This window comes from Phocoena sinus, chromosome 11 (assembly GCF_008692025.1).
Source record: "Phocoena sinus isolate mPhoSin1 chromosome 11, mPhoSin1.pri, whole genome shotgun sequence".
Lineage (NCBI taxonomy): Eukaryota > Metazoa > Chordata > Mammalia > Artiodactyla > Phocoenidae > Phocoena > Phocoena sinus.
Genome location: NC_045773.1, coordinates 36,812,256 through 36,837,412, shown reverse-complemented (window position 1 = coordinate 36,837,412; position 25,157 = coordinate 36,812,256). Strand labels below are relative to the sequence as shown.

Here is a 25,157-nt window from a genome sequence, read left to right as displayed (position 1 = left end):
AGTCCAGTCAGAGGTGAAGCCCCTGCGGAGCTTCCGTTTCCCCATCTGTAACATGGGGCTGTGGGGCCCACTGGGGGCCTTGCTCCCCAGGCCACGGCCATCATTCTTCTCCAGGACCCTTGCCTGCCCCCTGCTCCCCGCAGGGCCTGGCCTTACGCCTCCAGAGGGGCCTGCATGGAGGGCTGATGCTCATCTGCTCTGGAGAAGCTGGGCACAGCCTAGCCCTCCCTGCAGGCCCAGGTCCAGACCAGGAAATGAACATGAGGTGTTCATCATGCCCGAACGTGAAAAGCACTGGGTATTTGGGTGTGACTAGCTCCACTGTACAGATATAGATACTGAGGCTCAGGGAGGCTGAGGGACCTGTCTGAGGCCACCCAGCTCCTGAGGAGCAAAGCAGGGCTGACCTGCTCACTGACCAGGCTTCACGTCCTATAAGCATCCCAGGGACAGAGGGGGAAGGAGGGAGCTTGATAAACACACACCCCATGTCCCGTCCACAAGAGTAGCAAGAGAAAGGGTCAGGGCGCCAGGGCTACAGGGGGGCAGGTCAGGAGCCTGGAGCGCTTGGGCAGTCTGGGCAATGTCCAAGTGGACAGCCTTGGGCGGTTCTGGGCGAGCAGGGGCTCAGTTCTGTAACCTTGGTCCATAAAACCTCTCCAAGCCTTGATCTGTTAACCAGTGGGCCAAAGCACATGGAGAAAGCCCAGATGCCCCTGCCTGCCTGCGCCTGAGTGGCTGGGGAAATGCCCACACCCCAGCTGCTCCTCCCAGCTTTGGGCACCTCCAACCAGTCAAAGCAAGTGCCCAACAGGCCCCAGGCAGGATCAGGCTGCTGCCTCTCGCAGAGCAGGCACTGGGATACTGGCCACGGTGCCCCTCCTCGCTGCCTCCACCCCTGGCCCTTATCAGACACAACTCGTTTTAAAGAAAAAATAATATTTATTTGCAATATAAACAAAGTCCCGTTGCTGGATCGGGATATATATATGTATGTGTGTGTATATATATGTAGGGTCACAAATTTTCCTTCATAAGTTCATAAAGCAAAACTGGCCACCCTCTTGGCATACCCTCAATTACACAAATCTGATGCATCTTTCTGGGTTTTTCTTTTTAAAGGTAAAAAAGAGAGAAAGAGAACCATGTACAGCATGGAAGCTTTTTGTCAATTTCTTGACTGTGGCAAGATTTGAATCTGCTGCCTTAAAGGATCCCTGAAAACCACCCCTGTGAGGTAAGATGCAGTGGGGGCAGAGTTTCCGTGGCCTTGCTCACATGCTGAGTGCTGGCTCGCTCAGGGACCCCAGCCCGACTGCTCACCCCTCCCCAGGCCCTACGCAGTCCTGACACCTGGGAGAGCTGAGGTTGGAGAAGGAACAAAACTGGAGGAGGATAACGGAATCCGTGGCTTTGTTCTGTGGATATGGGGGTGGAGGGATGGACAGAGCCTCACACCCCTTTCCTTGTCCATCCTCGCCACCCACCCCTGCCCTGGGATTGAAATGGGTGCAAGTTTCTTAATAGAAGGCAGGGGCAAGATGAGCACGGGGCAGGCTTTCACGGGTCGAGGGGGCTGGGAGTGGCAGCTGAACCAAAGCAACAACCAGGGTGAGGGAAGAGACTCGGGGGAGGCAGGGCTGGGTGCCACCACCTACGCCCCCCCCAGCCACTGGGCCTGCACCCTCAGCTACCAACAGAGAGAGGAAGATACAAGTAGTGGGTACATATAAAAAGGACCTGGGGCCCAGGCCCCCCTCGGGGCTGAGCCCGGAGGGTTAATGCTACTGCGTGGCAGCCCCCTGTGGCCCCACCTCCAGCAGGACAGTGGCAGGGCCTCCCTCTGCTGCCTGGGGCAGTTGGCAGGGACCACCAGAAGGGCAGTTGGGTGGGCAGAGAATGCAAAGGCCACCTGTCCAGCCCACCACTCACCACTCGCGGCAGTCATCACAGGCAAATGCAGAGCCAGGTCGGGCTGGGCCGAGGTGGGAGGTGTGGGCAGGCCTGGGAGTCCAAAGCTGGCGAGAGCAGCGAACCACCCCTTTAAGGGCCGCTGCGGAAACGGAGGCTTCACACATGTGCAAAACGCTTTTGGTCAAGATCAATGCGGGGTTTGTCTTTTCCATTAAAAACAAAAACCCAAGAATTGCTTTTTGAAATAAGAAGAAAAACAAACTGATAACACTTCTCTCTCTCTCTCTCTCGCAGGATCAAGAAAGGGATGAAATACTGGTTTATACAATCCACTGTTGCATGTAGCCTGAAAATAACACTTTTCATTAAAAAAGAAAAATCAAGAAGAGCTTGAACACTCTCTGCTCCAGGGAGCTCGGATTTACCTGCCAAAAATAAAAAGTAAACTCAGGTCCATGGATGTGTCTTTAAAAAAAAAATAGCCAAACTGGCTGGGCCATCAGCAGAAAGGAGTGTCCTGGGACAAGGACGAGGCCCCACTGGACTCCCAAAGCCACATGTCTGAGAGCTGAGGGCCCCTCCGGAAAGTCCTGCCGGGGGAGGCCTGGCTGTGGGCTGCACCCTCCCCGGGATGGTGAGGGAAGCTCACCTCTGGGCACAGGCAATGTCCGGGTTCCTCACGCCAGAGGCAGCAGGCGTGGGCCCTCCCTGCGGGCCCTGTAGAGGCCCGGGAGGGGCTGGCCCGTTGCCCCGTGCCCCCGGCCTCACGTGGACTCGAGCGTGTTGAGTGGGAACAGGTTGTGGTTGGTGGGCGTGGAGAAGTAGAGCTGCTCGCTGGGGGTGTGGTTGTCACACGGGCTGCTCAGCCCCAGCGTCCGCTCGAAGTCCAGCAGCTGCCCCATAAAGTTGAAGTTGGGTGAGATGTTGGACTTTTTCCTCTTGACAAAGTCGTAGGCATCATTGAGCGACAGGTTCATCTTCTGCATCAGGTAGGCCACCGTGACCGTCACTGAGCGGCTGATGCCTGCCAGGCAGTGCACCAGGACACCGCACTTCTTGGAGCGGGCCTCGTCTGAAACACACAGGCACGGGTCAGGGCAGCACCTCCTCCAGGGAGCCACCGCAGGTGGGGCTGGGGCCCGGGTGGGGCTGGGGGCAGCATGGTGACTGGCTGGTGCCTCCCGACTCCCGAGTGACCTGGTGAAGTCCCACGCGGGTGGGACAGCAACTTGGGATCGAGGTCAAGAGCATGACTGTGGAGAGGGCTCTGCCACACGGTAGCTCCAAGTCACTGGACATTGCTGCGCCTCAGTCTTCTCCTGTCAGAGGGCCTGCTTACTCACAGTGCTCTTAGAGGTACGTGAGCCAAGGGAGGGCCTCACAAACACTGTGATCACTGCTAGTCCTACTGCTGCTATAACCATGTGCTACTACATGCCAAGGTGTCACCTGCATCCTCTCAGGTCATCTGCACCATGGCTACCAAGTTAACTTTGTAAATGAGGACACAGGCACAGAGGCCAAGTGACGAGCACAAGGTCACACAAAGGTTCCTCCTAACTCGCAGCACTCACCCCCGCTAGCCCACGACCTGGGGCTCAGGGCTGAGCTTGCTCTCCTGGGGCAGCTTCCATGGGTGCCCCCGAGAGCCTCCTCAGAAGCAGGCCTCATGAAGGCTCCTCCACAAGGGAACGGCAGGCAGCACTCGGCTCTGCCCTGGGCCCAGCCAGTCCCCGGGGCCTTAGTCCTGCTCCGGAATAGCCAGGGACGGGGACCAGGGCCACGCCTAGTTTCACGAGTGGGGTTTGCTTATGTGGGGCCTACCCAGACCACTTACTAGACTTTCCCTCCATGTGCCAGTGACATCTCCCACCACAGCCAACCAAGTTCTGCCAACTCTCCCCTCCACCGCTCCTCCCAGATTCCCCCAGTGCGGTGCTCAGACTCCTATGCCTGACAGGCAGTAGGAGCTCAAATACCAGTCGAGCCACCGGCCAACTCAGTCCTGTAATCTCTCCTCCCCTAGACCCGAGCACAGCTGCATCTCCGTGCCAGAGCTGTGCCAGGGGCACAGATTAACAAGAGGCAGGCCTGGGGTCCCCAAGGTCCCCGCCTGAGCTCACTGGGAGCCAGGTACACTCCTTCAAGATGCACTCCTACAAAAGGCCACAGGTTCACAAATTGTTCCTCGTATGGCACTCACTGCTTCTGGCCTGGCAGGACTTCCCTTCCCTAAGCCCACATGAGGGTTCCCAGGGCAAAGCATGCAGTAGGTGCTTAATCCAGACTCGGGGACCAACTAGGGGCCAGACCAGCGGGGGAAGAGACCGATTGTCATGGATTCACGTGGAACCACGATGTCTGACCTTTAGATTTGGGGCAGGAGAAGGGGGTAGTGGAGACAAGCCTCCAGTGGTGACACATCAAGATAAGGGGAAGGCCTGGTCCCCAAACCCACTCCTAGGTGATCCAAAGTAAAACCACTTCCGCTGGCTTTATTTTTAGCCCTCTAAGGGTGTGGCTGAGCCTTGGGGGTGCTGGTGCTTGATCCTGCCCCACTGAGTCCTATGGGATGCTTGGGCTTCAATTCCTTCACTTGTCAAAAAGGGAGTATGGTTCCTCCCACCTCTACACCCTGTTCTGTCCCCCTCCCGAGATGTAAAGGGACCTCCAAGAAGGATAAAAACACCTACAAACCAGGCTCAGCCCTGGGAAATCCGGGGGCCCCCTCTTCACCCCCCTCTTCACTGGGGAGAGCACAAATGCTGAGGCAGCACCCACAGCCCTCTGGGCCATGTCCTCCCAAGCAGAGCTGGGAAGCTCTGGATAGCCCCCGACACAGCCCCTCCCCCAGGCCTCAGCTTCCTTCCTTCCTCCCAGCCAGGCACCTACTTTTGGTTCCCAGTAAGCGGATGAGGCGGGGAAGCCTCCCACTTCCTGTTATTAATGCGAGCCCAGCCCAGCTGACACCAAAACGCCCTCCACTGGACATAGCCGCCAGAGGGAAAAGACTGCCGGGCCACCCCCTCCCTGCCACCGGAGGCTAGACAGAACACTGGGTCACCAGGCTCGGAGAGCCCAGGGTTTACATTCACCCTGATCTTGTGTCCCTTTCCTGAATCCTGGGTGAGAGCTGAACCCAAAGACGACCTGCCATCTAAACAGCCTCCAGCTGGCCAAGGAGAAAGCAGGATGGGAGGTCAAAGATAAGGAACCCGAGTCAGCTGAGGCTGCGGATGGAGGGGGCTCAGAGGGCGCTAAGCCAGACAGCAGAACACACTGCCCCCGGGGAGGACTTCCTTAGCCTCTCCCCATACTCTCTGAATACCCCCTATATGCCAAGCAAGCCCCACAGGCTGCCGGGAGCATCTGAGGCCCCGCCGAGGCCCTTTGGGTCATCACGTTCCAACAGCTGCCAGTTTGGGGTAGGCCTCTGGCTCCAGGCCACACTTTAGCCCCCTCAGGTACACAGTAAAGCCCAAAGAGGCTCCGTGACAGCCCCTAAAGAGACATGTGCGCTGAGGCGTGACGCAAAGCAAGCAAGACTTGTGGGAGGTCTGAGAGCTGGGATGTTTCAGCTTGCTGAGCCTGAAACAGCACAGCCAGAAAAACCCAAGCTGGACAGCAGAGGCCACGAGGCTCCAACAGCTGCAGGGAGCCTGCGAGTCAGGGGACTGCTCAGGCCCCGAGGGCCTCGGTGACTCACAGTGGGCCTGGGTACACCCATGGGCACACGCTGGCACATGCAGGGCACACACAGGTCTTGACAGGCCCAGAGATACCCAGCCAGGCACGGGCAACACCCAGAGTCCCACACACACCTTGATGCGCAAGCCCACCCACCCTGCCCGAAGCGCAGCAGCACTTACCGATGAAGCTGATGGCCTCAGGGAAGAACTGGGAGAGGTTCTGGCTCCAGTGGTCAGAGATGGGGATCTGCTTGTAGGTGAACTCGCCCCCGTGCTCGAAGGCATTGGGCAGGTTGGGCGTGACGTTGAGGATATACTTGATGCCGTACTTGCCGAGCACATCCAGGTTGGTGGAGTCCTTGGCGCAGCCGAGGTAGAGGTAGGGCAGGATCTGGACGGGGAAGGCCGGTTGGCTGGATGGCACAGGGCTGCCGTCTGACTCGGTGGCACTGCTGGGCAGCTCTCTGTCCGACTCACCATCTGAGCAGTCAGAGCTGATGCGTAGGCCCCCCAGACCCAACACTGAGGTGGGCGGTGAGCCGCTCGGGGAGGACGAGCTGTCCACGTTGGTCTCGCAGTGTTCTGAGTACTCTGTCTGGAACTTGTTGAAACCACCTGTGGACAGGATGAGACAGGGCCTGGATGAGAGACTGACGATGCCAGTGCCCCAAGACCAAACAGGCTGCACAAGACCAACAGCAGCCATGCTTCCCCACGGCAAGCACCGTAACACCAACAATGGACAACACGGGCGGTGCTACGTATTTACACATGTACCTCCTCCTGTTTTCTCCACAACAATCCTATGATCCACTTCACAGATGGGGAAACTGAGGCCCCAAGTGATAAAGTAACATGCTTGAGCTCCATACCCTTACCCATAGGGCTTCAGGGCCCCAGCCATACAACCAGCTTTAGGGCACTTGAGGACAGACTCCAGCTCATTCCTCTTCCACAGCTCCCATGTACACCTGGCACCCATGGGTGCTCAGTAACTGCTAAGCGGTAAAGGAGAGCAAACCACCCCATCTCAAGCCAACACCTGTGGGTTTGCAAACCCCTCTTATAGATGAGACCGCAGGGGCCAGAGCTGCATCTGGGTCAGCTAGAGGCAGAGAGGGCCTGGGCCCCCTGACTGGGAATAGGGTGCTTGAGCCCCACTCTCAGCCACACGGGAAATAGTGTGAAGGTATCTGTTGGCTCTTTCCCACGGCAAAGGCAAGTTCATAAAAGGGGTCCCAATTCCACCTCTCCAGAACCCACCCCCTTATAACACAAAGGTCCCTCTCAAGCCTTGGACCCACAGAAGGGGAAGCTGCTGGGGGCTTTACAGGAACAAGAAATGGGGAGCGCCTTGCAGCTAAGGATGGGCCCTGCGCCCGAGGGTGCCGCAGGCCTCCTCTCCCCTCCCGCCTGCCCGCCCCGCTGCCAGCAAGAGGCCATTTTGGAATGTTAATTGGAAACACCGGCTGCAGCCACTCGCCTCCCAGCGCTGCCTCCCCCTTCCAGAGTCTCTGGGGCGGCAGGCTAAGGACTTGGGGGTCCCAGAAAACCAGAGCTGGGGCAAGGAACACTGCTTACAGCCGTGCCCCAAGCGCCTCCAAGAGGCGGTGATTCCCAAGTGATGAGACTCACGCGGGGATGCCCGGAGTCCCCCAACCCAAATGATCCCTATTCCCTGGCGGGGGCGGGGACGATTATGAAAAGCTCCTGTCCTAACCCGGGCCTTCCAGGAACACGCATTCCAGTCTGTAGGAGCTGAACTTGGGTGCCCAGGAGGGGACCCTCCCTCCTTTGGAGGGCTCACGGGGAACCCAGGAGCTGCTATGGCCCCAACAACACGAAAAAAGGAAAGCCCAGGCGGGGAGAAGTTTGTTCGACCCACTTAGATCGTGCCCAGAAAGGGGTGTAGAGAAGGCCTGCGTGTCAGCCTAAACCCGCACAGCTGGGGCCGGACGCCCGGGAGAGGAGAATGCGGGCCGGGGGCGACGTGGCGCCGGCCGGGCAGGCTGGGCACGGGAAGAGAAAGCGGCCTCCGGCTGGGGCACCCGGGAGCGCGGGAGAGCCCCAATCCCAGACAGGGTCTCGGTGCTGCCCTCACCTTGGAGGTAGTAGGCCTGGCAGCCGTCGTCGCGCAGCTTTTGCAGGAGAAGGCCAAGCACCGAAGCGGGAGCGCCAGGCTCTGGCTGCCACTCGGCCGTGGCCTCGTCGTAGAGCAAAACGGTGGCCGCCTTGCAGCGCGTAGCGAAACGCTCCTTGTCGGCGTGGTTGGGGATGATGGAGCGGATGGGCAGGTTGCCCTTGCGCAAGCGGCGCAGCATGAGGCCCGGGATGGCCAGGTTGATGGCCGTCTCGATGTGCGACGACTCGAAGAGCTCGTGCGGCCGGCAGTCGAGCAGCAGCAGGGACGCGCCGCCGCGCGCCTCCAGCTCCTCCTGCAGCCACTCGGCACTCTTGCAAGGCATGGCCCCCGCACCCGCCGCCGCGCCTGCCCCGGTACCGGCGCCGGAACCAGACCCCGCACCGGGCTCCGACCCCGCCCCGGTGCCCCCAGCCGCCGACGCCCCCGAGGCCGACATGTGCGCCCGCGCTGGGGGGCCGCGGAGCTGGTTTTTCATGGGGAGCGCGGGCGGCCCGGGGCCGGGGCCGGGCAGCCCTGCCCTGGGACGGCGCCCCGGCCGCGCGGGCCCCAGCCGCGTCTCCGGGCGCCCGCCTCCCGCCGAGCTGCACGCCCGCCGCCCCGGCCTCCCGGCCTCCGTCCCGCCCGGCCCTCCGCGCGCGCCGCGGCCTGACAGCCCCAATTAAACGGCGTCTCGGACGGCCGCGCGCCGAGGCGTCCTCCGGGGGGCGGGGCCGCGGGGCCGGCGCCCGAGCTTAAAGGAGCCGTACCTCCGCCGCCCCTCCCCACGGGGTACGTGGGCGCGCGAGCGGTCCCGTGTGCCCGGAGACCTGCGCCCCGGCCTTCGCCCCGCTTCAGCGCTGCTGCATTCTCGCCTGGCCCAGAACTGATTATGACTCGCCTGGGGGCCCTGGCCAAGACCCTCTCGGTTCCCCTATCCCGCGCTCCCAGCTCTTCTGTGCCCTACCCTGAAGGGCTGCCCTGGGGGCGTCCTGCGCGTGGCATCCCCTTCCTACGTTCACGGAAGCAGAGTTTCCCCGGGGATGGGGCGGAGGGAAGGGGCGATCAGGCTGAGCCAAAGCCCCCTCCTCCTGTCAACGCCATTCATTCATTCTCAGCGAGTTCATTCAACAAATGGAAATTGAACGCCTACTACGTGCCATGACCTGTGCTTAGGCGGTCACCGTTTCTGGCAACTTGCATAGTCCCAAATAGGGCTACACGCTTGAAGACCTGAAGGTAGTCTCACCCCAGCAGGCCTGAGGGGAGATCAGCACCTAGGCAACTGGCGGAGTAGGACGGCCCAAGGCCGTGCCACCCTCCACGGGCAGGGGTGAAGAAATCCTGAAACGACCTGGGAAGAGAGAGCGGGCCCTTTAAGGAAGCTTCACAAGCGGGGTGGTGACAGGCGCCGAGTGAAGCGCCACGTGACTTTTCCACGGGAGCGGGTGCTGGGGGGGGGGGGATCCTCTTTAATCGGCTCTCCTCCTCCCACCTCCCAACGCACCAATCAACTTTCGTGGTAGGCGGGAGTGCGTCACGCAGGTGGCCAATCGCGGCCGAAGGAGACGGTGGGGCGGAGAGAGGAAGGCGGGGCCCGCCGAAAGTTCCACCCAGCGCGGGAAGTGGGCGGGGTCTCAGCGAGCGCTGTGTATCGGCTCGCGGGCTGCCTAGGCGGAGTAGGTGAATGGATCCGCAGGTAGCGCTGGAACAAAGCGGCTCGACTCGAACGGTGCGCGTGCGCAGGGCCTGCCGCACTTTCCCTACTGAGTCAGGGTTGTCTGTGTCGGGAGGGAGCTCGCGGCTGATCCTGCGGTTCGTCTGGTCCGTTCCCTGCTGGGTGGAGTGCTCCCACATCCTTGGGGTTTATCCTTCCCACTCTGCCCGAGGCTGGTCAGCTCACCGCCACCTTGCCTCTACACCCAGCTGGAGGGAGGTTAGCGTCAGAGATGAAGGGCGGTGGCGCTTGAGATTTGCCGAAGGGAGTGCTTCTGGAACCCGCAGGATTTGAGCTTTCCGCTGACAGGAAGGCACGAAGAGGGGCGGCCCTGGGTTAGTCCCCGCTGCCCACCTCCCTCCCCCCACCCCCCCTTTGTCCATGCGAAGGATAGTCTATGTGAAGGGTTTCATCCCGCTGCAGGGCTGTGTCGAAAAGAAGCAGGGATCTCTCCCACAGTCACACTCCCAGCAAGATGACAGCACTGCAGTCATAGGTGGCCTTATCACCCAAGATTCGATGCCCAGAGAGGTGATAGGAGAATCAGGTCTCTGGTCTCCCGCGCAGGCTTGTCCTAGGGTTGCTGGGCAGAGCCTACTTCCCTGGGGACCTAGGACGAGTGGAAAGGGCTCCCGGGGCCTGAGGGGCCCAGATATGGATTCTGCCCTGCCACCTGCTGACGTGTTGTGTGGCCCGAGTATGGTTCCCACCTCTCTGGGCCTCAGTTTTCCCCACGTGGGATCGTGCTGGTCTGGACACTGCCCAACCAGTCCACCACAAATCTGTCAGCCTGGGAGGGTGGTTCTCTGAAGCCAGGCCCCTTAGCCGGTAGTCCAGGTGCTGGTTGTCAGGGATGGAGACAACCAGCACCTCACTCAAAAGGCCTGAGCAGACCCACAAGGGAGGGGACCTGCTGGCCAGTGAGTCATTCCTCAACGGGCTTGTTGGGGGCCTTTTGGAGCTTCACCTACAGCAGTGCCTGATGAGGAGTTGACCATTGTTCTCACTAGTGGGGGCACAACTGCGAAGGGACCCTCCACCGTGCCCCCCCAGTCTCCATTCCCCGTGTGCGAGGAAGCCCCTCCCGGAAGAGGGGAGGAGGCCCACCACCCCTCACATTAGCTTGTGATGGCTCCCTAGTCTCCCTCACCCTCTGGACTCCTCTAGCGGGGACAGCTACCCTGGAGGAGAGACCTGTGAGGATGTGTGGAATTGGGAAGACTCCCTGCGGGGTGGGGGGCATCCTCCCGCAGGGATGTAAAAAGAGGCAGGGTTTGACTGAGTACAGGAGAAGGGAGAGCATCTGGGGAGGGGGTGACAGGGGGAGCAAAGGGGTGGAAGAGAATTAGCCTGACCATGGGAGATGCTGCAGTGGTCCTGGGCCCCCATTACCCTGGCTGGAAGAGAGCCGCAAAGCCTTGGTTCCTGAGTGGAAGCCCTGCCTACAGTCTTGAACCGCTGGACACAATGCGTAAAGTGGATCCCAGCAGGGCTGCCCTTGGGTGTTAGGGAAGGGGGCAAGGGACAGACACAGAACCCTCTGACATACATGGCTCAGAGCATAACAAGAACTTGCCTATGGTCAGACAGCAAGAGGCCAGAGCTGCCCCTGCCCAGGGCCTTGCTCTGCACCTGTGACCCTCCCTCAAGGATACTGGGAGAGGGGACCTGGTACCTTGGGTGAGAGCATGGGATCAAAGACATTCCTCCTCCTCAGGAATGTGGCCTTTCCTGCCCTTCAAGGTTCAGACCCTCCCTCACCTGCAGCCCCTGGGAGAGGTGCCCCACTCACTAGGGTCTCCCTGAGGGGCAGAAGGGCCCCAGAACAGGTGTGAGTCCCTGGGGGTGATTGGGTCTCAGGAGGGGAGCTGCGGGTGGGGTGTGTTTGAACTCTCTGCGGGCTGTACCCCTCTCCCACACCCCTCCAGGCCTTTGCACATGCTCTTCCCTCAGTCAGGACATTTTTTCGCCCTCACCTTTTGCCTGCCTTCTAGAATATCCCAGCTCAGTTGTCACCCTCAGGGAGGCTTCCTCTGATCCTCCAGGCTAGATTAGCCCCCCTGATCTGTGATCCCAGGACCCCTGCCCCCCAACTTTGCTCTGGACTCTATCACAGTCATGGTTACACCGCCCACCAGACTTTCTCCCTTTGGATGTCCAATGGTATGCCTGCCCCTCCTCAAGGCCATTTCTCCTCCTGCCGTCTCTGTCTCATCCCTCATCCCCCAGTTGCCAGGCCCAAACCCATGAGGCACGTTTGGAGCTACCTACCCTGTCTGCACATATCCAGCCCCAGAGCCACACAGTGAAGGGGGCTTCCCAGCCCGGCAAGGCTTAGCTGTGATGGTGGGATGTTTGATGTGAACTGAACAGATATGAACTGGTGTGTACCACCCCCCCCAAACACATGTCCACATGGCATGGTGACCTAGGAGCTGTGTCACCAAGAATAGTTTAAGCATCTTGGAAGCAGACTTTCCTTTTCTCACTGTTGCCCCTGGATTTCTTAGAGATGGGCCAGCATGTTTGAATGGCATATGCTGGAGGGGCAGGAGGGGAGGAGGGTCAGTTTCTTGCCCCCCTACCCTAAAGAGGCTAGCACAAATTTGGGATGAGCTCCTGCTTGCTTCCAGGAGGGCAGCTTTCCAATCAAGGTCTATTTCCCACTATGAGAGCTGAGCAGGGGCTGGAGCAGGGGCTGGGGCAGGGCACTCCAGTCCGTGATGCCTGCTGCTGGTGACAGAGCTAGTCTCTGCCAAGGGCAGCTCCACTAGGCTGGGGGAGATGTGCCATCAGAGCCCTGCCTGAAACCCAGACTAGGGGTCACTATGCTTGCCCCTGAACCTTGGGACAGCTTCTCCCGCATCCCTTGGTGAGGTGCCTGCCTGGGTTACAGTCAGAACAAGTAGTGTCTAAGCCAGGCCAGGAGTGGACTGTGAAAAGCCTGGCAACTCTCCTGCCCTGCACAGAACTCCTGGCTGTACACATCCATGCATGTGCACGCACGCACACACACACACACACACGTAAGGACACATAAGACAGGCCCAAACACCCATAGATCTACCTATACATGCATATATGCTCACAGGCACATAAGCGTGTACGTAGAAATACACAAATACAGACCTATGCACGAGTGCAGAAATGTACAGTACACATGTACACACACACTCACTGTGATATGCACACATGCAAACAGACCCTGTATGTGTGGGCACTTGCCACTCTTGCTGGAGGGGTGCCCACAGACAGATAACCCGGAGGGGCTGTTACAGGCTGATGGAATCCATGTTCTTCTCCCACAGCCCTCCAGTCAACTGGGCTCACCCTTCCATATTAGCCATTGCTGGGATCTCCGTGGTGACTAGTTCTGGATGGAACAGAAGTCCATCCCGGCCTACCTCCCAGCAGGGGGCTGCCAGACCCTGCCTGGGTGATGGCAGCATGGCACAGGGAAGCTGTTGCCTGGGACAGCTCTGCTGCTGGGGGCCCAGCCTATCCACCCTCTCCCTGCCCTGCCCAGGTGTTGGGGCAGAGGGGGTAGGAGGTCAGGGCCCTGGGGAGCAGGTGAGAGAGAGGGCCACACCCAGGAAAATCAGAGAACAAAACCTGGCAGGATGGAAGCCAGGGCCTAGAAGATCTGGGAACTCCCCAAAGCCACCTGGAGAGGGTGGAGGGGAAGAGCGAAGAGAGCCTTGCCTCTGCAGGAGCCTCCCCTCCCATTCAGGCTCATTTTCTGAGCACCTGCCCTGAGCAAGGGAGTGTGCAGGGCAGTGAAGTGGGACCTCAGAGGGGGAACTAGACATATGTAATTCCTCTCTCCCTGCTCCCCACCCAGCAGTGACTGCAGGCTTGGCCAACCTCCCCAGGTGGACTCCCTGGGGCTACTCACTTGAGAGCATGCCTTTCCCAGCCACACACCAGCCCACTGGGGCCTGCCTCAGTGTGGAAGACTCACCACTCGGCCACGTTTCATCCCTGGCAGGCATTACTAGTCAATCACAGGACTTGCTGAACCATCCTCTGGCCTGAAAACCCTTCCAAGCAGGCAGGACCAGGTGATCAACTGTGGTAGACACGGGAGGTAAAACCTTTTTGCTAACGTCTCAATTCATAGCCAGACCAGCTATGCTTCTCTGTCCCCACCCCCAGCTCACTTCACTCTGACCACCTCCTGCTTCCTACTCGGTGCCCAGACACAGCACCCTTGCCTCCACACACTTCCTCATTCCATGCCCACCCCCGAAATTATCTCCAGCTTCTGAGGGGCCATGGCCTCAGGAAGCCTGCCCTGCTTAACCACAGCAGAGTCTGCTCCTGCTCCGAGTCCTCCCCTGCAGGGCCCAGCATTTTCCACTCTCTACCCAGTGGAGCCTCCCCTCTGTGACTTCCCCTGTGTGAGCCTCCCTTCATCACTGGAGTCCCCCACGTGGTCATGCAGAGTCCTGGGGCCCAGCCAGGCCTTCCTCATGACCCCAATTGCCCTCTGTTCCAAGCTGTCTTGGGCATGGGGTTCCCCTTAGAGTATGGGGGTCTGCTGGGCTGGTCAGCCTGGGCAAGTGAACATTTCAAGGCCTGCTCGGGGCTGGCTGCCTTGGGACTGATGTCAAGCAGGCCTGATCCCAGCACAAAGGCCCTACCCCATGGCCCTCATGCCAGTGCAGTGTTCGCCAGCTCAGCCCCGCATTGCCCCAGTGTCCCCAGTGAGGTGAGTAGAGCAGGGCTTGTCTGTCCATTCTACAGATGAGAAAACTGAGGCCTAGGAAGGGAAATGTCTTGCCCAAGGGCCTGGCTCCAGCCCCAGCCAGTTACTCACTTACCCATGGGGCCTGGGGTGAGTCATTGTGGCCCAGGTGATGGGAAGGAAACACATAAACACAAGCAAGTGGGAAGGACGGTCTGGTAGGAGGGTGGATATGCCTGCCTGGGGCTCCCACACACAGGCCCCTGTGGTCTTACTGATCAGGAGCCCACCTGACGGTTTCAAGTCTTGTTTCCTTCTGGCCCCGTGTCCAGGCTTTGCACCAGCCCTGGGAGGGCTGTCAACTCATTTGACAGGTGGGGAAACTAAGGGCCATGGTTACAACCCCAGCTATGGCAGGGGGCTGGGCCCCAGACTAACAACCCAGAGCTCCTTTCCCCCAACCCAGGGGTTTCCAGCTGGCTCTTACCTGGCTCCAGGCTCTACAGGGAACCCCTTGCTCTACCAGCTGTTTCCCATCACTGGGGTGGAAGGGAGCCAACACTGCCAGGGTGGGGGTATGGGCAAGCTACTCGCCCCATAAGGAGAGGGGGCTGTATCCTGCACATAGCATGTGTGCTATCAAATGCTCTTTCTACTTCCATGGCTAATCCTTCCCTACCCAGAATCTGTCCACTTTCACTACACAGTCCAGGCCCTCCTATCTCTCCCGTGGACCATCTCCCTAGCCTTCTTCGCAGCCTCCCCACCCAGCAGCCAGAGGGATCTTTTTTTTTTTTGCGGCATGCGGGCCTCTCACCTCCGCGGCCCCTCCTATTGCAGAGCACAGGCTCCGAGGCTCAGCAGCCATGGCTCACGGGCCCAGCCACTCCGCGGCATGTGGAATCTTCCCGGACCGGGGCACGAACCCGTGTCCCCTGCATCAGCAGGCGGACTCTCAACCACTGCGCCACCAGGGAAGCCCCAGAGGGATATTTTGAGAATCAGACCTGGTCCTCCCCTGCTCTGAAGCTTCTCACCATCTGGGCACAGGCCAGCATGGCCCTCAGTGATCTGGCATGGCCCCTCTCTCCACCTCCTCGCCTCCCATCAGGGTCCAGGATTCTCTGGTTGCCCAGCCCAGGCCCCTACATCATCTTGCTCTCTCTTCAGGGCCTTTGCACTCACTGGTCTGCTTGTTGGAGCCCTCCTGTCCTGGCTCTTTCCTTTGACTACCTGCTTATCCTTCCCCCCAAACCAGCTCATCCTCCAGAGCCAGGGGGGGCACCGGGAAGTGGGATCCCACCTTTCTTCTGGACTCTGTGTTGTCAGCCATGAGCACATGGTCCTGTGATTTAAAATGCCTTTGGCTCTTCTCTGCCACACTGGAGGATTCCAGAAACCTCTCACTTCCATTCTCCACCTGGGCCTCAGCCAGTCCTGCATGACCTGCCCAGAGTCAGAAGGCTTCTTACCATGAAGGGATGGCTCCCCGCTCCCACCATGCCTGGCAGGGCCTCATCCTTGTCCTTGGGCTGCAGGCCTCAATTTCCCTGTTTCAGAGAGAGCACTCCACCCCCAACTCTGGTGCAGCTTATCCTTCCTCTGCAAACTGAGCCCAAACTCCCACCTCCTGGTGGACCCAAGAGTCCCTCAGGTCCCAAGCCTGGGTTCCAGTCCTGCATACCACCACTCTCAAGCCTGGAAGAGGGGCTGGGATGGGTGGGGGAAGCCCCATCTGCTGACACTGAGGTCATCCCTAGAGGGCCAGGAGAAACAGCTCAACAGCCCCAAGAAACCAGGCAGCTGGCTCTGATTTCCTTGGGGTTTGGAGGAAGGCAGAGGAGAGAGGAAAAGGACTCAGGTAAGTTTGGCTGGGCTGGTTCCCTGCCCCAAAGTCATAGGTCAAGGTGAGCCCTTTCCTCTTGCATGCCGCTCACCAGAATCTTTGCCCTGGGTTGATCTCCCCTCCATCTTATGACACTTTAGGGCTTGTGGGCAGCACCTCATGAGCCCACCTGGGGCTCTGAGGGATGGAAGCCAGGGCTTTAGGGGAGCAGGGGTCCTTGGCTGCTGGCCTCTGGCCACCGTATCACCCTTGGCCTCCCACTTGAAGCTTCTGATCCTTCTGAAGCCACCTCTGCCAGGAAGGGCCTGGAGCCCCAGTGGTTTGAGCAGGGGTGGGGGGCAGGAGGGTGACTCGGGCAGGGATTCCCAGCCAGAGCAAAGGCAAGGAGCAATGGTGGAGTCCGGGGTGATGCCCTGGTCCGTCTTTGCCAAACCAGCTATGGCTTTTTGATTAGGAGAGCCAGCAGTGGCAGGCTCCTGACAGTAAAGCCAATCCAACCTCTGAGGCTGGGAGGGCGAAGGGGGCTGGGAATTCCCAAAGCACCTGGCAGGCGGATGTGCCAGGGGTCTGGGCTGGGTCTGCTTCCGGTGGGCCAAAGGGCGGTGCCTGGTAGGTCTCACTGTAGCTGCCAGGCCTAATTGCCTCATTTGCATCTGCCTACTGCCAGCCTGGGCCTGTCTGGTCCCCTCCCCATCAGTCCACACAGCCGTTTTTCAGGAATTCCTCCTATAAGGCATTGATGGTGACAGTGATGGTGATCATGTGACCACGATGAGGTTGGGGAAATGGCCTGGGAACCAGCTGGCCTGGCCCTGACACAAGGTTGCTGTGTTGAGGCCTCAGCACTCAGCCCTATTCTAGGTTTCATGCCCAGCACCATCCCATATGGGCTCAGCTGTCCAGAGGTCGCCTGGAGCTCTATGTGCCATGTTCTCAGGTAGGCAGGCACGGGTGGCAGCACTAGGAAACAGTCTGGGGAACTCCCCTTCTTGATGTGGCCTCACCCAGCCCTATTCCTGCCAGAGGGGTACATGCCCTCAAACCTGGGATACTCCCTCCCTGCAAAGACTAGGGTTCTCTGGGAGAGAAGAGGGACCAGTGAACTCTCAGGGCTCCTAGTGGGGCCCTCTGAGGTTGTTACAGGGAGGACCAGGGATCAGCTCTGCTTAAGGCCCCCTTCCCACCTCCCTGCCCCTTGCCATGGCTTATGCAATCTCCCATTAGAAGCCAGCACTGCCCTGACCCCCACTGCCAGATGGGACAGCCCTCTGGCCTGAGCCATAGGGGTGGCTCCGAGACCAGGGCTGGTGGGGGTGAGGCATTGAGAAGGCAGTTTGGCCAGAGCTGGAACTCTCTGTCAAAACCTCCCCAGAAACAACAGGCCAGGCCCAAGAACTCAGGCTGGGGAGTGGCTGAATTCCCCAGGCCATGAGCACTACTGGGACACAGAGCTCCCACGTAGGAGGCAGCTGGAACCCCCGGATCTGGGGTGCTGCTGTGGACTTGGGTGGCCCCTGGAGGTGCCCCAGCCTCTTCATCTATAAAGTGAGGCAATACCTTCTGCCTACCCTAACTCCCAGGGGTGCGGGGCAGCTAGGCAGGTTCTGCCTCGGAACTGTCAGAGGGAAGGGTCTCTTTCGCCTAAGGAGCTGGGCACAGACTCCCAACCACCCCCATGCACTGCAGGAGTGCCTTGGCCTGACACCTGTACCAGACAAGGTCAAGTGTTGACCACCTGCCAGACCCTGCGCTGGACATAGCCGGACAACCCGTTGTGGCCCTCAGATGACCAAGGTGTGAGTGTGCCATGTGTGTTGGGACAGGGCATGGGTAAGATGGGAGAGGTGGAGACTGGGGAGCCTGCCTGTAATGCTGACTCCACCACCGGCCTCCCCTCTCCAGGCCTGTTTCCTCCTCTATAGAATGGGGTACTGTACACCATGCGAGGCTGCTTGAGGCAGGAGGAAACATGCTGTGTGAAGGCTCCAGTCCAGGGCTGAGCTCATGTCCCCCTGCTGAGCCCTCTTATGCCTGGACAGTGGGGAGAGGGCCCCGGGGGCAGGCAGTGACCCCTGTGGGAAGGGGTCCTGGAGGGGAGGCCTGGGAAGGGGGCTTGTAAGCAGCTGTGCCGGGGAGTGTGGGCAGAACGGACTCTGAGCAGAGAGGCTGGCTCCAACAGGAAGAGAAACAGAGACAGAGGAGACAGCAACTCTTCTGAACCTGCAGCTGGTGGCTGTCCTGTCCTGAGGCTGATGTGGGGCCATGGACATGCCCAACACCCCATGGGGCAAGGCCCTGCCCACCAGCCTCATGCCTCTGCCTCTATGTCCACCCCTGCCTACCTACCTGCCATGAGGGAGGGAAGCGGAGTCACCAGGCCCTGGCCCAGCTCCAGCCTGGTCCTACCTCCAAGTCTCAGCCACACCAGCCCCCTGCTGCCTCCTCACCCTTCCTTAGCTGTCACCACCATTCGATTCCCACCCTTTGCTCAGACCCAGCAGACAACAGCCCCTGCTCTGACCCTCAGGGAGCTTTCCCATCAGGGGTCTTTGACCCATGGCTCCTGCCTCCCCAGGGCTCTTCCTGTAGAACTGTCCAAAGTGGGATCCATAGAACACTAGGCCCACCTCATAGAGAGGGTCATGTGGTCAAATGTCTGAAAAACACTGTGAACTCTGTGGCCCCAGCTGCATAGCATAGGAGTGTGTTAAAGGCTCTGAGAAGTCCTGCAGGGATATAGCTGGCTTAATTTTGTTCATCTGGCAATTCCCAAACTCTGGTGACCATAGCATCAGTTTTTTGCATAATCTCCACTCCCAGCCCATGGGACTGTGCACTCAGCCTGTCCTTCAGGAGAGAAAATAGCCTTGTCTTGCCCAGTGGCTGCTCATACCATGTTCTCTTCCCTGGACTTCCTTTCTCATTTTCAGATGAGAAGCTGAGGATCATCAAGTAGCTGCTCAGAACCCCACACCCTCCCTCTGGCCGGCTCTAGGCGCCCTGAGGTCTGCTTTTCACCAGCAGGTCCGACTGCCATCCCAGCCCGGCTCCTGGGAGGCTAGGATGATTAAATGGGTACCGGGCAGAGATGAGTCGGAGCCTGGCCAGCTTCCCCCAACCAGCACCAGCCAGCTCTTGGCCATGACCAGCTCCTGTGGTCTCTAGCTCAAGGCTGCACAGGGCCAGACAGGGGCCAGACAGGGAGGCTGGTCCTCTCAGCATGGGGGCTGTGGACAGGGCCCCCTCCTCAAGCCCAGGCCAGAGTTGGGTTACAAGCTCTGAGGGTCTCCTAATGAGTTCCACATGCGAGTGAGAGCCTCTGAGAGGAAATGGGAAGGGGCTGGGGGAGGGGGAGAGGGGCCTGAGAGGGGACTGGAAACATGTGTTTGGAGGAGGAAGCCAGGGGGAGGGGGAGTGGAGGGAAGGCTCTCCCCAGAAGTCTTGTGCTCACCCCCACAAGGTGGCTACCAGGCTCCCAGCCCCTGCAGCAGGCCCCCAGGCCAGCAGTCTTGGGGGGAGACCCCTTAGAGGGCCCACTCCTCTCCAGGCAGAAAAAGCCCCAAATCCTTGGCCCTGCTTGACTGGGGTTCTGAGCCATTAGAGGCAGGATAGAACCAGGTGGGTGGGAGGGCCCATGGGGGCATGATGAAGCCCCTCCACAGCCAGCCAGCTGGCCAGCAGCAAGATCCTCATTCAGATCCAGCCCAGCTACCCCTACCCAACCAGAGAGCCCTGGATGCAGCGAGGCCACTGACCTGTCAGCCCTGACCCCCACCTTTGCCCCTCTCGGCTAGCGGGTGGGCAGGGAGCCCTGGCATGTGGGTTGGCTGCCCCACCATCCCTCCCTGTCCAGTGGGGGCCATGCCTGGCCATTCAGATTGGCCTGGTGGCTGGAAGCCTCATTAGGAAAAGGCTGTCTAGGAGCCATGTTGGCATGTGGAGTGGGGTGTCCAATGAGAGAGACCCATGGTGGTTAGGGAGCAGACTGAGGGCCTCATGGGGTACAAAGGGTGTCCCTCCCAGGAACACTAGTTGAACCCCAGGTTTCTAGTCAGCTGACCAAGGCTGAGCCTGGAGTAGGCCTTGTAGTCAGCTGGCTGGCCTGTAGCATTCTGATGCTGGGGGCCCAGACCTTCAGCCCCCACCCACCTCCAGCCACCTCCCCAGGCCATGGATTGGAGCCCTGCAGGCACAAAGTCTGTTCTTAGAGCTTTGTGTGAATTGTGAGAGCAAATCTTTCCCGCAGCCCTGTGAGGCCAGTACTACTTTTACCCCATGCTGTGGATGAGGAGGCCAAGGCACAGAAAGGTAAAGTCAGGGCATTCCTGGCAGTAGGGACAGTAGGTACAAAGGCCCTGGGGCTGGAATGTTCCTGGTGTGTCCAAGGAATAATCAGGAGGCTGGTGTGGTGGGAGGGGCATGAAGGGAGGGTGGAGGGTGGTAGGAGATGGGGGTGGGGGAATGGGCAGGATTGAGTAGGGCCTCTTGGCTGTGGTGAGCATTGTGGCCTATACTTGAAGGAGGCTGGGGAACTGCTGGAAGGGGTTGAGCAGGGATGGCATGAACTATCTTACAAGTTTTCTTTTTATTATTTATTATTTTTTAATCTTACAGCTTAGCCGACTCTGGCTGCTATGTTGAGAACAGAGGGAGTGGGCCAAGGGCAGAAGTAGACCAGGCAGGAAAGGAGCAGGCATCATCTCAGCAGGTCCTGGCTCCTTGTGGGGCTAGCTCAGGATGGCCTGAGTGGTGGGCAGATTGGAAGGGCTCTCACCTGACCTGCCCCAGCCTAAGCCCCCTTCCCTCACCAGAGGGGCCTCCAGAGCTGAGGTTCCCCCAAACCAGAGGCAATTATCCCAACAGGAGCTTTGGGAGGAAATACAGATGGCCAATAGGCACATAAAAAGATGCTCAACATCGCTGATTATTAGAGAAATGAAAATCAAAACTACAACGAGGTATCACCTCACACCAGTCAGAATGGCCATCATCAAAAAGTCTACAAACAATAAATGCTGGAGAGGGTGTAGAGAAAAGGAAACCCTCCCACACTGTTGTTGGGAATGTAAGTTGGTGCAGTCACTGTGGAAAACAGTATGGAGGTTCCTCAGAAAACTAAAAATAGAATTACCATATGATCCAGCAATCCTACTCCTGGGCACATATCCAGACAAAACTAGAATTCAAAAAGGTACATGCACTCCTGTGTTCATAGCAGCACTATTCACAATAGCCAAGACATGGAAACAACCTAAAAGTCCATCGATGGATGAATGGATAAAGAAGATGTGGTACATATACATGATGGAATACTACTCAGCCATAAAAAAGAACAAAATAATGCCATTTGCAGCAACATGGACGCAACTCGAGATTATCCTACTAAATGAAGTAAGTCAGACAAAAAGACCAATACCATATGATATCACTTATATTTGGAATCTAAAATATGACACAAGTGAACCCATCTATGAAACAGAAACAGAATCACAGACATAGAGAATAGACTTGTGGTTGCCAAGGTGGAGGGGGTTAGGTGAGGGATGGAGTGGGACTTTGGAGTTAGCAGATGTAAGCTTTTATATATAGAGTGGATAAACAAGGTCCTACTGTATAGCACAGAGCACTATATTCAATATCCTATGATATGGGACTTCCCTGGTGGTCCAGTGGTTAAGAATCTGCCTTCCAAAGCAGGGGGCATGGGTTCGACCCCTGGTCGGGGAACTAAGATCCCACATGCCACGGAGCAACTAATCCCGCGGAGTGCAACTACTGAGCCCATGTGTTCTGGAGCCCATGCACCACAACTAGAGAGCCCATGCAGTCTGGAGCCTGTGGGCCACAACTAGAGAGAAGCCCGCATGCCACAATGAAAGATCCCGCATGCCACAACGAAGATCCCGCGTGCCGCAGCTAAGACCTGACACAGCCCCAAACAACAACAAAATTCCTATGATAAACCATAAATGGAAAAGAACATTAAAAAAAGAATGTATATATATGTATAGCTGAATCACCTTGACTTATAGCAGAAATTAACAACACTGTAAATCAACTATACTTCAATAAAAAAAATATTAAAACTGGAAAAAAAGGAGACTTTGGGACATGTCTCAAAGGGCATGGGCATCCTTGTAGAACCTCACAAACGACCCTAGCACACCCCAACTGTGAGGGGAACTGGACCCAACCCCAGAACCAGGGCAATCCTGGGAGCAAAGGTCAACTTCAGAGTTACAGCCAAGAAGTCCCACAGCAGCAGCCCAGACGCGGGCCAGCCCAGGCCTCTGCAACAGAAAGCACCTTCTGTTTCCAGTTAGCAGGCACATGTGAGCTGCTGCCTGGAGGGTCTGGGAAGACTAATTACATTGCTTCTCTAGCTCCAAGTTCCAGAGGCTTCTGGGGGAGCCAATCCAGCAGCAGCTGTCATGGAGAATGATCCTGGGGGTGAGGGTAGGGGTGGGGGGTGTGCTGGCCCCGGGGAACACGATCAGCACTCCCATCCCAACCCTGGGCATGAGGGCATGTCCTCGGGTGGCACTGGCTGGGGTCAGTTTGAGGGGCTCGGTGCAGAGGTGGGGTGGGGCACCACAGGAGCTTCTGGGGGAGCTGGATGGTTCCAGAGAGGCCTGCCAGGTCAAGGCAAGGCCCTGGGTTGAGCCTAGCCAGGGAAGGGCAGGGGCAGGGCAGAGATCTGGAAGAGAGGCCAGGTGAGCAGAGCAGCTGCAGGGCACCTGTGCCCTTGGCCAGGCCTGAGACCAGGAGAACAACATGGACTGGGTAAACGTGGGCCCCAGGTGCTCAGGGACGGTCACAGCTCTGAAGTCAGTCTCCATTCCTCAGCTGAGTCCAGGTGCCCAGCTGAGGAAGGATGGAGATGGCCAGGGGCTGATGTCAGTATGTTGGCTGAGTGACACTGCTGACACGGGCCCAACTCCTGCAGGCCAAGCCTCTGCCCACGGAGCACCCATGAGAGATATCAAAGTCCCACTTTCAGGAACAGGCACTTGTGCCTGCAAGAGCAGCTTAGGACTGAGAAAGGAAAGCTGCCGGAAGATGTGACTTCCTCTCCTGCCCAGGTCCCCCATCCGACAGTGCTCATTTTTCTCATGGGTGGTAGGAGACAGTGGGGGCGGGGGGAGGCCTCCTGCTATAGGCATCGCCCAGGCAGAAGGGGCTCGAGGTGGCCTCACCTGAAGTGAAACCACTCCCCAGCCTTACTCTGTAAATAGGGTCGGGGAGAGTGTTTCCAACACAGCAGCTGACAGCGGAGGAGGGGCCGGCACAGAAAGCTTCCTCATGGCTTTGCCCCAGGCTGTCTGGCCTGGCTCCAGTCTCATCTAGAGCACGAGCACGGCTGTGAATGCCCCACGTTCTGGGCCTCTAGAGAGACTTCCCCCAGAGTGGCCGGCAGAGTGAGCCCGGGGTGCTAGGGCTGGAGGCCACTCAGCAACGGGACAAGGGCCTGTGTCAGGGCGGTGATGCTCACAGGAAGTGAGCAGGGGCCCGCCTGCCTGACACTGACGCCTTGGCAAGGTGGTTCCCTCCTCAGCAGCATGGGGCGGGGTGGGGTGGAGAGGGGGTGCTTGGAGAAAACCCTGGGGCCCAGTTCTGTCCCGCTTAAATGGCCACCCACCAGTTAAGGCTGGAGCCATTAGGGGCCCATCTTGAGCAGATAGTTTAGGAAGATGAGGTTAATGACAGGGAGCTGGGATAGTGTGACTCACCATGCTTGCGCTTGCGCAGCGGGCTGGGTTTCCGGGATTCCCAGCAATCACAAACACCCACCCGCAAGCCTGTGCTGGCCCTAGTGGCGGCCTCGGCCTTGGTGACAGCAGAAGAGGTGGGCTTGGAGGGCTTGCCTCCTCAGGTGGGGCAAGGCTGTCTGCCGGCCCAACTCCCTCCTCACCACTGGGGATCCCTGTAGCACGGGCCACGGGGTCAAGAGATCGTAACCCTGGCCACCCAGAACTTCAGAGCCAGAAGGACTCTGGGACCACCAGACTCCATCCCCATGGACATACAGGCCAAGTCCCAGGGAAGGGGTCGGACCCGCCAGAAGTCTCCTTCTAGTCACACACGGAGCACATTCTCCCTCTGAGCGCCTCATGTGCCTGATGAGATGGGCACTAGCTCACAAGTGGTCTCCACAAGGTTACTGAGCTCGTTCAAGGTCATGGAGCTAGCAGGGGGCAGAGCCGGAATTTGGACTCTGGTGGTGCCCCTGACTCCCAGAGCGACCCGGACTCCCCTGCTCCTCCCTCTTGCCAGCCTGCCGTCACGCAGCGCGCCCCCACTGAGATCATGGGACACAGGACAAGGATGGTGCTGGGCGGGAGAATGGCAGTTTCCAGGACAGACTGGCTCGTGCTACTCAAGTCTCTGTAGGGACACAGGCCTGCAGGGATCCATCAGCACTTTGTCTGTCAGATACCCCTGGGAGTGGTGACTCAGTAATGAAGGGCGGCAGGCTTGCCATGGGCAGGGGTTGGACTCAGCTGCTGCCTTCTGGCTTGGCCTTCCAGCCCACCTGACCTGCCTCCCTCAGTTTCTCCCGCAGGGAGTACAGATTCATCCCTGGAACCCTGAGGATCTGGCACTAGGTAGGTGGGGGATTGCAATTTAAACCACAGACACCTGTTCTTTCACTTCACATGTTAGGAAAATTAGGGGATGAAGGGATGGGGGTGGGGGCTGGGAACTGCCACTGAGATGTACTTCCTAACAAAACCCCACTAACCTTAAACACATCTTCCTAGCACAAAAAAAAAAAAAAAAAATTTGCAATTTGGTTTTCTGGGAGCTCAGTTACCAAAATCCAAAATTAGGAGAGATGATGGCTGAGCTGAGGCATTTACATTTCCAGGGGCTGCTTCTGAGCTTGGCAGCATGGGTGGGGGATGGGGAAGAGCCCTCGGCCACAGGGGAGCTGCCTGGGAGGGCTAGCAGGGAGTGTCATCTGGGGAGACGCCACAGGCCCTGTCATGTGGCCCTCAACTGGGCCGAGCCACCTCAAGCCCCGCTAGGCCTCCCCACTCCTCCTGTGCTTATAAGGGCCCCTCCCCAACCCCCCCATAGTCAGTCCTGCCTGCCACCAGCCCAGACCGTGTTGCCCAGCTCAGGGGCCTGCAGCACCTTCACGGGGGCGGGGCTTGGAACTGAGGCTAGACAGACAGTCCCCA

General features: G+C 58.6%; 1 protein-coding gene and 1 long non-coding RNA gene across 9 annotated transcripts in view; one reads left to right on the top strand and one right to left on the bottom strand.

Moving 5' to 3' along the window:
• LOC116761885 overlaps positions 1 to 2,365 on the top strand; it is a 74,654-nt gene extending 72,289 nt beyond the window's left edge. For all 8 annotated transcript variants that reach the window (XR_004352158.1, XR_004352154.1, XR_004352155.1 and 5 more), the window contains one exon: positions 1,123 to 2,365. This is a non-coding gene — a long non-coding RNA (uncharacterized LOC116761885). The remainder of the gene's footprint in view (positions 1 to 1,122) is intronic.
• Positions 923 to 8,361, bottom strand: DUSP7 (dual specificity phosphatase 7). The gene is made up of 3 exons (XM_032648280.1): positions 7,705 to 8,361; positions 5,784 to 6,218; positions 923 to 2,986 (listed from the first exon to the last, which is right to left on the bottom strand). Exons 1-3 carry the CDS (start codon positions 8,219 to 8,221, stop codon positions 2,679 to 2,681), a joined length of 1,260 nt encoding a protein of 419 aa, XP_032504171.1. The 5' UTR covers positions 8,222 to 8,361; the 3' UTR covers positions 923 to 2,678.
• Positions 8,362 to 25,157: the final 16,796 nt, after the last annotated feature.